Raw genomic sequence first — 12,194 nt, forward strand, 5'->3', positions numbered from 1 at the left:
ACTGCACCTTGGGTAAAGTAGTCCCGTACTCACGTTTTCTGGTGGCAGCAGATGGGTGGTTCCTGTTGGTGATATAGACTGAGCACTGGACGGTTTCATTGCCTTCTTTATCCGTTTTCTTAAAAAGAGCAAAAGCTGTCTCCCGTTTAGGGAGATGAGAATGTAATAATAGTTGAATTTTCTCTTGATAGTATCTCTTCCTGATCACTCAAAACTTAATCTTTGTGTTACCTTTGTTATATTTAATGAATTTGATCATTCTCCCCTGATAATACTGACTTATCTTTTATAATAGTACTGAAAACTAGATTTCCCTAGTTTTTTGACTGATTTTTCTTCAGATTTTTGTTGCCTATTGAGATCCACCAAATCTTTGTTCTAGGTTTCTCTATTTTTTCCTTTTGTTTGTCAGCCTATATACCCTGATCTCTTTAGCTATTACATCTCGAGCTGCTGCTGATCTCGAGATGCCTATAGCAGCAGCACAGTGAATGGTTATGAGAATGCCTAAAGCCACGGGCAAAACCCATGTCTGCTGATGACCACATACCTACCCAAAGCTGCCTCTGGAGAATGACTTCCACTTCTCTTTCACCTTTAAATTTTTGTGTAATTGTCTCTCATTGATGGATTCTCTAACCAGAATTCTGTTGATAAGGAAAAATGGGAAATGTTTCTAGCCCCAGCCATACAGGGAGGGATTAAAAGATGGGGGTGGGTTTGCAGTGTGTGGTATCAACAGATAATATTTAGCACAAACCGTCAGTTCTCTCAATCAGAACAGATATAAACTCTAGCTCAGAATTTGTGGATCCAGAAATTTCACTTTTGAGTTTTTACTTGAAGGAAATAGAATCACTATTTTGAAGATATACTGGCACCCCCAAGTTTATTGCAGCATTTTTTACTATAAGACATGGAAATAACTTTAGTTTCCATCAACGGATGAATGAATAAAGAAAATGTAGTGTGTATGTATGTATATATAATGGAATATTATTTAGCCATAGAAAAGAAGGAAATTGTGCCATTTGTGATACCATGGATGCACCTCAAGGGAACTATGCCAAGTGAAATAAGACTGATAAAGAAAGGCAAATACAGTATGATGTTACTAATATGTAAGACCAAAGTCTTTGATACAGAGAACAGTTTGGTGGTGGCCAGAGGCGAGAGTGGCAAGGTGGGGTGATGGTGGTCACAATGTACAAACTTCCAGTTATAAGATACATAGGTCCTTGGGATGTAATGTACACAATGGTGACTATAGTTAACAATGCTGTATTGTATATTTAAAAGTTGCTAAGAGAGTAAATCTTAAAAGTTCTCATCACAAGAAAAAAATTGTTAACTATGTGAGGTGATGGATGTCAACTAAATTTATTGTGATTGTTTCACAGTATGTACTAGTATTGAATCATTCTGTTATACACTTAAAATGAATACAATGTTATATGCAATTATATATAAATTTGTGGCTTTGCACGTTTGACTGACCGATCTTAACTGACCAACCTTTTACATTGCATCAGTACAAGTTGCAGTTGAGGCAGACATTGTTCTTATTGCTCTTTTTGCCCTGTGACGTCTGCTACTCTGTTAAATCTGAAGTGTCCTTTCTTTCTTTTTTAAACATACAGATATCTCAAGGCTTATGCCATAACTCAACTATTACCTCTGCCAATCTCTCTCGTATCAGAACTTCTACCATGTTTAAAAGCTAATACAATAAAAATTAATACATAGAGTCTCTCCCACTAGAATGAAAGCTTCTTGAGAGCAAGGACCTGTTATGTAAAATTTCCCCCCAGGGCCAAGAAACTACAGAAAGCAGCCGACAAACTTTAGTATTACCTTGAGTTTATTAAGAGAATTTCTGTATTAGGTGTGCCGTGGCAGATGCTATAGGGTTGTATAGTACCGGGTAGGCTGGATAGAGATACTGGGGCGTGACCTGTCCTAGATAGGGGAAAATGCACTACATACTTGACCTGGGGAGTGCAAAGGCCTGTTCCAGGAATCAGCATGCCTGGGGCACAGGGGAGGGGTCGGATAGTCTCTGAGGGGAGTTTATATACTTTTGTATTTGAAAGTTTTAAACACGTATATATACTATTTTTTAATGAAAATAGGTTTTAAGGACCAACTCATAAATACCATATTTTATTACTTGGGACCTCTTTAAATTGGTATTGGGTAAAATTCCAGAAACTTCTTTTTAAAAAAATATTCTTTTTTTCATTATAAAAGCATATGTTCTCACTTAAAAAAGAACATAAAGAAAATAGAGAATTGCATGGAGAAGAATGTTAGTTTCCTATTCTGTCTTCCTCTCCCTGCCTTGCCAAACACACTCCGCACTCAAGAGAAAGCCATGTATATCATTTATCCTTTCATACATTTTCTATGCATATGTAAACAGATAAAACTTATTCTCAGATTTGCTTTTTTAAAATTCAACATCTGGACTTTTTTTTACCATTTCTGGATAGAGATTTATGACATTCTTTTTAATGGCTATGTAGTATTTCATTGTGTTGCCATATATCATGATTTATTTAACCAGTGCAGAAGTTTCCCATTAAATATTATTTCTTACAAAGAAATATAATTTAAGGAGGTTTTTTTCTTTGTCCCAATGAAATGTCAGCAAAACAGTACATTTAATTTTGTATTTCAAGCTTGGGTATATTTCTGTTTCTTTGTTTTATTGTCTTTTTCATTTGAATGGTTTTGGTTTCTTTCCTATATGTTTCAGGTCTTCGGATCAATGGAGAACTAATTACTGCCTACCCCCAGGTGGTGGTAGTGAGAGTACCAACCCCTTGGGTGCAGAGCGATAGTGACATCACTGTTTTGCGCCATCTAGAGAAGATGGGATGCCGGTTGATGAACCGACCTCAAGCCATCCTGAACTGTGTTAATAAGTTCTGGACATTTCAAGAGTTGGCTGGCCATGGTGTTCCTCTGCCAGATACTTTTTCTTATGGTGAGTTCACTAATAAGAATTTATAGCCTGAGTTTTAGAGAACTTGATCGATTTGAAAGCCATACTAATCTAATAAGGTTGTGTAATATAAGGGAATTTGTGAACCCGAAAGTTTTTATAGATAGAAGTGACTTTCAGTTTTAACAGACTGGTCAGGAGAATTATGATTCATGTCTTAACATTTAGTTCCATGATATGGATGGAACAGACTTAGCAAACTTTTCCTGTAAAGGGCCAAAAAGTAATTATTTTGGGCTTTCCAGGCTATAAGTGCGCTCTTGTGACCCTCAGTAATGCTGTTGTAGTGTGCAAGCTTGCCATAGAAAATGCTTAAACAAAGCAATGTGGCTGTGTTCCAATAAAACTTTATTACAAAAAAAGACAGTGGGCCAAATCTGTCCCAAAGGCTTTAGTTTGCCAGCCCCTATGGTAAAAGATAATAGAATTTGATGACATCTCTGTCTAATTTTTATCTTTATTACCACTTTCATGATAATTCTTTATAAATATTTCCTTATTTTAAAGAAAATGACACTATATTAGGTCAGTGCTTCTAAAACTTTGTGGTAAATGATTTTTTTTAAAGGCCGATATGCTTTATCGGTACTCTTATAAAGTACAGTAAAAATATCACAGCAATGCCAAATTGCCATTTAAGCTTCTAGTGCTTACTCTTTTTATATTTATCTGGTCACATATCAATAGCAAAGAAGTCAGAAACAGGCATAGGTTACTGGACCACATTTTGAGTAATATTATAAATAATATTATGTTAATATTGCCTTCCTAGTTCTTGTTTAGAAAGGATAAGATTTACTGTAAGTCAGTACAGTTTTTCATAAAGCTATTTCTCTAAATGTCCAGTAGAATGCTTCGAGAATTAATGAGGCTTTAAAAAGAAATCCCTGTCCTCTTATTTTTAATATTTTAAAGAAGGGAATTCTCCAAGTCTGTATAGCATATATGATACAATTTCTGTTTTTAGCAATTACACAGTAGACAATATGAATAATTTGAGATTTCTGTCTTTCTGATGCTTTTGGGATATAGCTTATATTATGGGTCTACAATCCTGATTTTAAGAGAATGGAAAGGAGAAAAGGGTTAACAAATTATTACCTATGTTCTAATATTAAAGGTTTCAAATTTGGGGACTGAATCATCTTAATTTCTCTAAGCTGCAAATATATGATATTGAAGTTGTTTAATGAACTTTTTCCTGGTTTAATTTTTCTATATCATCATACTATTTTTTTACAGCTACAATCTAATTTTTCTCCAACCTTGCTACTGTATCATTTGTTCCTGGGGAATAAAAACAAAAGTAAAATTTGACACATGGGTACTGAGTAGCTCAGTGTAGAAAGAACTCTGATTAATAATGGAGATAAGAAAAATTAATTTGTGTATTAGAGACTGTGTGTGTGTGCATGTGTACATATGCAGCATCTTCAACTTTGAATGAGTCTTCTTAACTGACTCATTCCTCTCTTCTTAATCCAAACAGGGAATTGAATATACTAAATAAATCTTGGGGCTTCTGTTATTGTATGGTAGAAGAATACAGGATAAAAAATACGAAAAATGATATAGAATTGGGAAACATTGTTTTAGTTAGAGAATATTTAATTTCTTTAGGTCCGATATTAGAATATTTAGAATTTAAGATAGCTTTTATCCATCTAAAAAGGTGTGGTTATTTAACTGTACTGTCAACTTTTATTTATTACTTCTCCAAGAAAAAATTTAGTCATCAGGTTCTTAACTTTCTACCTCCCTTGTGTTGCTGACATTAGTGTAGATAAAATTTACCACAAAACATCTCTATTGCTGTTTTTAAATTTCTTTTTTTCTCAAACCAGGTGGTCATGAAAATTTTTCTAAAATGATTGATGAAGCAGAAGTACTGGAGTTCCCAATGGTAGTGAAGAATACACGGGGTCATAGAGGTGTGTATCAGTTGTTGCTACGATACATAATTGTGAAATTAGTTCTCGAGAATTAATAAGGTGTTTATTCAGTGTAGATTTTTTTCTTAATCAGATCAAAGCAATTATTTGTATTTGCTTATGGTTATTGACTAGACAGAAGTCTTATCAGTTGAAATTTATTTTTTGATACAGGGTTTCTGAAGAATAATTAGAAGGAAATTATTAAGTCCATGGTACCTCAAACTTATAGAAGGCTACTATGAATTGTTCAATTTGGCTAGAAGCTGTCTCCTTTCATTTAGTGGTTATCCTAGAGATTTTAAGGTGCATACTTATTTTGGACAGAGCCTCAATTTTACACTATTATCTTCTTCAACAATACAAGGACTCTTTGTCACTAACTCTAATCGTCCATCCCCTTCCCAATTTATATAATTTGAAGACTTAAATATATAAGGAAAAATATAAAGCTTTAGGAGACAGTGTATGAAAATATCTTAATGACTCCAGATTAAGGAAGGATTTCTTAAGGCATAAAATGATTCATAAATCCAAGTACATCACAAGGTTTAGTGCCTTTACAGGGATAGCTGGATAAGGGTTCGGCTGGGACTATTGACTACATTGTTTATATTGGGCTTCTCAGTATGGCAGCCTAGAAGTCTCAGGGCTCCTACAGTAAATTCTCCAAGAACCAAGATAGCAGCATGAGCTTTTGTGACCTAGTGTCAGAAGTCATATAGAATTGCTTCTGCTGTATTCTGTTGATTGAAGCAATCACAAGCCCTCCTAAATTCAAAGGAATTTGACATAGATTTACCCCTCCTTGATGAGAAAAATGTCAAAACATAACTATGTTTTAAAAACAACTACATCCGTTGGCATATAAATTTACAAATAGAACAATAGAACAGACTAGAGAATTTAGAACTAAAACTAGGTATGTAATGACACTGCTATTTTAATATATACAAATGTGGTATAGTAACATATTGTACAATAATATAAAACATGTTTTAACTTAGAGGGAAATGTTTTGTTAGTAAGTGAGACTGGCACTATTGTCTAACCTGGAGGAATACAAATTTTAGATACCTACCTCACAACATACCGAAATAAATTCTAGATCACTGTAAGAGTTTGGGGATTGAGGGACTCAGAAGGAGATTATTAACTTTTTAATACATTTTTGCATTGTCTCACTAATTGCCATAACTATTTTTACACTGGTTAAAAAGTAATTAGTTCTGAAAGAGCAGATTGGGACACAAGAAGATGGAGGAAATAGATATCAACCTACCCACAGTTTGATGACTTCGATATATTTCTTATTCTTTTTTAATTATAGGCAAAGCTGTTTTCTTGGCTCGAGACAAGCACCATTTGGCTGATCTAAGCCATCTTATTCGTCATGAAGCCCCATACCTGTTTCAGAAGTATGTTAAAGAGTCTCATGGACGGGATGTACGTGTCATTGTTGTAGGAGGCCGTGTGGTTGGCACCATGTTACGTTGTTCAACAGATGGGAGGATGCAAAGCAACTGCTCATTAGGTAAAAATGATGCAGGCATCTTTGTAATGTAGAAAGTAATATTACAGCTTGTCAAATGAGTATTTGTATACAACTACAGATCCTTTTATTAGCTGAAAAAAACATTCTCTTTCATGTGTATAATTAATAGGTTTACCTATCATGAATATAAAATATTTTTGAGTTGTTTTCTAGTAATGAAATTGGATTTCTAATAATGAAATTGTTTTCTAGTAATGAAATTGGATTTCTCTGAATCATGAATTTGCTTTCATTCAGCGTCAATTTGTAACTCAATTCACACATATATGAAATGTCTGACCAGAGTTAAAGATTTCCTCTTTGCTGATAAACTTATTTTGTATATAATTGGAATTCATTTAAAATGGATGTGTCCTAACTCATTTAACCCATTGTTCCAAACAAGATAGCTGGTTTTGATTTATTTAAAGATGTATTTTTATGAGGTTACTTATTGTTGAAAAACCTCAGAGCTTAGCTTAGGTTTTTCCTCTCTTTATTTCACTTTCTCAGTAATCTTATTTAGCTCAGTCCTCTATTTCTTATCTTTCTTGTGTGATTTCATCTTGAGTTTTTTGTACGTGCTTCGAAATAGTTCTTATGGTTGATTTTCCAAGTTTTGACTCCCCAAATTGACTATAGTTTCTTTCATTTTCTCTACTGAAGTTTTTAGTTAGATGATCATGGTTTTTGTTTTTTGTTTTTTTTTAGCTTTAGAAAGTCTTTTTGTGTTGAACTTGAATTTCCTTAAAGTGCTCTTGTCTCTTTCATTCAAGTCATACATGGCTTGTTACTTTTTTGTTGTTGTCACATCATGGCTCTCCTCTGGTTATTTGGAGCATTCCAGATGGCCTCAGTTCTACAGATTTAATTCATGGGCTAGTGTGCCAGTCTCCTGCTAAGGTACATAAAAGAAGCCTTTATGTTTCCTGGATTCTCCTCCGTACTCTTCCAGCCTCAATTGTAGGGAGGACTCCACTCACCTCTGCAGTTACTTTTAGGCCTCTTTGGGGTCAAAGACAATAGGCGTATTCATATAATGCTAATGTCAGATTTCCTCCTGTGGATGCACAGGGCTCTTTGAGCCAATCTCTTCTCCAGAGTCTTCGCTTTCTGGTCCTTATAGCCAAATGAGAAAAATCTAGTTCTAATTCCTTTCTCTCAGATTCCAGCAAACGCCGAGACTTCACCTACATTTAGTCAGCTACCTTAAGCCGCAGGAGTGGAACAGAGCCATGTTCAGGTCCCCTTGTTCCCAAATTCCATTCTATACTCTACCCATATTATGTATCTCTTATTTTTGTCATAGTTGTATTTATGCAGAAGTTCCTTCTACTTGGTCTATATTATTGCAAGTAAGATAGGCTTCAGTGAAAGTTTAATGTCGTCTTCAGAATAAATAGCATATTGAGAAAGTATTAAGTCATGAATTCTTTGATAAACTGGGTTGGAAGGGGATTCTCTAATGAAGGAAACTTAGACTTCAAAGTCCCAATTTTACACCAGAATAACACCTTTGTTTTCACTACTGATTTATAATAGAGGATGTTAGCCTTAGAGGCTAGCTTTACTTTTACTCTAGAAATTTATCATTTTGGTAACTTTTTCTTTTGTTTCTCTTTTGTCAGGTGGTGTGGGGATGATGTGCTCATTGAGTGAACAGGGGAAGCAGCTAGCTATCCAGGTGTCTAATATCCTGGGGATGGATGTGTGTGGCATTGACCTGTTGATGAAAGATGACGGCTCCTTCTGTGTCTGCGAGGCCAATGCAAATGTAGGTTTCATCGCCTTTGATAAGGCTTGTAATCTAGATGTAGCTGGTATCATAGCGGACTATGCCGCCTCCCTTCTGCCCTCTGGCCGGCTCACCCGGCGTATGTCCCTGCTCTCTGTGGTGTCCACGGCCAGTGAGACTAGTGAGCCGGAGCTGGGTCCCCCAGCCAGCACTGCTGTCGACAACATGAGCGCAAGTTCCAGCTCTGTTGACAGCGACCCTGAAAGCACCGAGCGAGAACTGCTCACCAAGCTCCCAGGGGGCCTATTCAACATGAACCAGCTGCTAGCCAATGAAATCGAACTCCTGGTGGAGTGACTCCACTGGTAAATAATTAACCAACAAAACCCTTGTAAAACTTTCTTTTTCTTTTTTTTCCCTTTCTTTCTTACTTTATATTATTATTTTTAACCAACTTGCAATGCTGTTCATGGAAGATGCTCAGGAAGATGAGAGAAAATTGAGTAGTTAGGAGAGAAGATAAACTTCTGCAATTAAGATGTTACAGACTCTCATTTACAAATTCTATAGATAGAGAGGCAGAAGAGGTGAGATACAGAAAAATGTCTCAGGCTTTCATAGTTAACCTTTTACTCAAAAATATGTATGTTCTCAGACCATGAAAAACATAATACTTTTTTTTCATGGTCCCTTTTGTTTTTGTACGGTTGGTACAAATTTCAGAGTAGCATAACTTCACATTGTGTTTCAAAGATTTGTGATGGGTAAGGAAAACATCTTAAATTACAGAAATTTTTTTATACAGATCTGAAAATTCTGCCTTTACCATATTAACTAGCAGGTTTTTGTTCATAGTTTATGAAGTCTTGAGGGGCTCTTACTGGGATTTATTATTTTTGTTTTTTCCCTTTATTTGGGTGGGAGGGCGACATGAATATGACCCAATAAAGATGTTTTTAATGACAAAATTGGCATGTTTGCATGATAAAAGGGAAATGAACAGTATTGCAATGTCTGGTACACAAAATAACATTTACTCTAATGTAGATAAAATTACACTAGTTTAAAATATTTGCATTGACTTGTATTTGTTAGTGTTTTAGTCTTTTTTGAAAGATATATGCTCTGTTAATGTTGCATTTAAAAAAAAAAAATGCAAGTCTAACATTTCCTGATCTATGCCTGCATCTTTAACAATGGCCAAAGTGAAGAAAATGCTACCTTGTTATCAAGACACTGACTTGAAATGTACATTTAAAGCCTTTTATTTTATTTTTTTCTTTTGGTGGTTGGACATATAAAGAATAAGGTTAAGGAAACATTTTTGGGGGGCAAATCAAGGGCCTATAAATTCTTAAGTATAAAGCTGAAGTGATTTCTAATCTCAGCATTATATGTTTGCATTTTTCACATTTTAGGAGGGAGTATATATGTGTGTGTGTGCACGAATGCATGTGTATGTGTTTTGCTTTTTGTTTACACCAACCAATCAAAAATGATAGATTCTAGAAAATGGAGCATGATAGGAAACACATTTTTTTACTTTAAGAAGGAGATGAGTTGTTTTCATAACTACTCCACTGGGGTAGAGGTACTCACCTGAAGACATAAGGAGAATAGATGCTTCTTAGGTCTTTTTGTGTATACGTTGTTTGGTTTGGTTTTTTTTGTTTGTTTGTTTGTTTGGTTTTTTTGGTTTGGTTTTGTTTTATTTCTAGCTAGACTGTTCAGTGTACGATTCATTCAAGGCTACGTGCTTTTCAATGCTTCTGGCTGTGTGTTTTCTCCTATGACACATAGGTTTTGGGGTGGGGTGGACTGGATATTTTTGTTTGGGGACTTACTTAGCAGTATTGAGTCTCTTATAGCCCTACTCTGAAGCCTTCAGTACTCTCCACTCTTTCTATTCCTTTACTTTTTGAATTTATAAAAGCCCCCAAACTACATATAATATGAGCCTTTAAAACATGGGTAAAACTATCCCACTGATGGTTTGGAAGATGTGTTAAGAAATGGTGATGCTCCAGAGCTCAACATAATTTTTTTAAACAGCAAGTTCCATCTCCTTAACAATCCTCTGAAGCTTTTACCCAAGTCCTTTCTTGCCTCTCCAGTGCTTTTTTCCTTCAGATGGACCTTAAACTTAATTTCTTGGACACTACTAGAGAGACTTCGAGGCAATAATAAAAGATCAGTATTAACCAGCTCTAACAGAGGTTTGATCATGCTTACTTGTACAGTTTTCCCCCCATTTTAAAAAGGAATGTAATAAAATTTGTTTTTTTCTATAGAATGAAATAATATTAAAATTGAGTGAAAGGTTGATTGTTGACAAATAGAATAGTACCTCTAATCTGTGCAGTGTTTCATTTCACCTCAGAAAAAGGATACACGAGGAGTTTCTAATTTATTTTAGGATATTTTAATCTCATCTAAAATAATTTGACTTGCACATGGTTATTGTGGGACTTACATGAGTACCTCTGACTCAACAGAAAGAAATAACTTGGTAATTCTTTCACTGAATGACCTTACTTTGGAGGATGTATACTATTTGGGATAGGGAAATAAATGAGGGAAAAAAAGAACTACTTAATTAAATCATCATTCATATGTTTGTGTAGAGACCATCTGGTTGCCACCTAATTATGTTACGTATACCTTGAATAGTTACATATCACATGTATATAGATTAGTTTTTAAAACACAGATAGAAGAGCCTGTCTATTTGATGAAGAACTCAAGGTTTGTGTTGGGAGGGATAAGGCACCAGGAAAAATGTAGGTAGCCTTTACAAAGTTTTACCAAATTAACCAACTGTATTATAAAAATACTAGATTATTTCACCTTTAGTTTTATTCACTATTCATCTTTTGTACATTCACACAATATTAAAACTTAGCTTTACCAACCTATTTCTGGATTTGTATACTCACATGTTAGAATGAAAAGGGAAAGAATGGTCATCATGAATATCTTCATGAATTCCTTCAAAAAATAAGGTAAAGAATATGAACAAATCATTCTGGAAGAATCCAGATATAACAGCTTAGATATTTAAGTGAAAGTTAAATATATTTTCCTATTGTTTAATAACTTTTGTTTAATCTTTATTGCTATTATGAGATAAAAATGTATTTATCAACTATGTATAATCATGCCAAAATCTGAATTACTGTAAAATTATTGTGCATTGTTAAAATTGTAATTTTGAATTGTATTTTAAAAGTAATTCTTTCTGATATTGTTTTTTTCACCTATGATGAAAACTGGACTATCTTTATACATACACACACTCACACATATATAAATACGAACTATTCCATTTAAAATTTTTAATAGTTTTTTTCCTTTTTTGGTGCCTATAATTGATCGGTCATTTCTGCTGGCTTTTACTCCACTGAACTTTAAAAATCTTTCTGTATATGCTATTAATAAGAAAATACCATGGAACATTCTAAAAATCATCAAGAGACTTGCTTTCATCATGCACTTTAGCAGACTTTTGAGAAGTTATCGAAGGCATTGAAAGAAGTAATTGACTTTCAAAATCATCTTTTTCTCAAGAAGAAGCCAATGGAAAAACAAATTTTCTTCATTCAGTGAATCCCCAGTTTGGGGTCTGGGGAGCCTAGAGACATTGTGAAATCAAATCTTGTGTTATTTTCTCCTGGCTCACTCTTTTTGAGAAGGTTAATGGGCTATATGGCTGGTGAGACACGATCCCCTCCTAAGAAAATGTAGGTGCTCAGACAGGTAACCTCTGCTGCTACTGTTTTTATTTGTTTGTTTGTTTGTTTAATTTCATTTAAAATTTGTTTTTATTGTACTAGGATATTTTTAAATGTAATATATTGTAGGATTTATAACCAGGTTTATTGCTTTCTTTTTTTTCTTTAAAAAACAAAACAAAGTTTCATTTAAGATACATTTAGGCGCCTTTGAAGCTTCGATTTTGGAATGTTTCAGTAGTGGACAGAAATCTGC

At 34.5% G+C, this 12,194-nt stretch overlaps 1 protein-coding gene across 15 annotated transcripts in view; it reads left to right on the plus strand.

Annotated features, from left to right (window-relative positions):
- The window catches only part of RIMKLB (ribosomal modification protein rimK like family member B), a 36,095-nt gene that overhangs the window by 17,605 nt on the left and 6,296 nt on the right, over nucleotides 1-12,194 (plus strand). For 10 of the 15 annotated variants that reach the window (XR_005655268.1, XR_005655269.1, XR_005655261.1 and 7 more), the window contains 4 exons: nucleotides 2,759-2,989; nucleotides 4,852-4,938; nucleotides 6,269-6,472; nucleotides 8,101-8,246. Coding sequence is in view for 5 of the 15 variants with exons in the window: in XM_039874266.1 (XP_039730200.1) it covers nucleotides 2,759-2,989; nucleotides 4,852-4,938; nucleotides 6,269-6,472; nucleotides 8,101-8,564 (986 nt within the window). In the remaining 10 variants the exon portion in view is untranslated. Of the gene's footprint in view, nucleotides 1-2,758; nucleotides 2,990-4,851; nucleotides 4,939-6,268; nucleotides 6,473-8,100; nucleotides 9,406-12,194 lie in introns of those variants that run through there. The other 5 variants (XM_039874266.1, XM_039874268.1, XM_039874267.1 and 2 more) reach the window with 1 other exon arrangement.

Source organism: Pteropus medius, unplaced genomic scaffold, assembly GCF_902729225.1.
Source record: "Pteropus medius unplaced genomic scaffold, Ma_sr-lr_union100, whole genome shotgun sequence".
NCBI classification, from domain to species: domain Eukaryota; kingdom Metazoa; phylum Chordata; class Mammalia; order Chiroptera; family Pteropodidae; genus Pteropus; species Pteropus medius.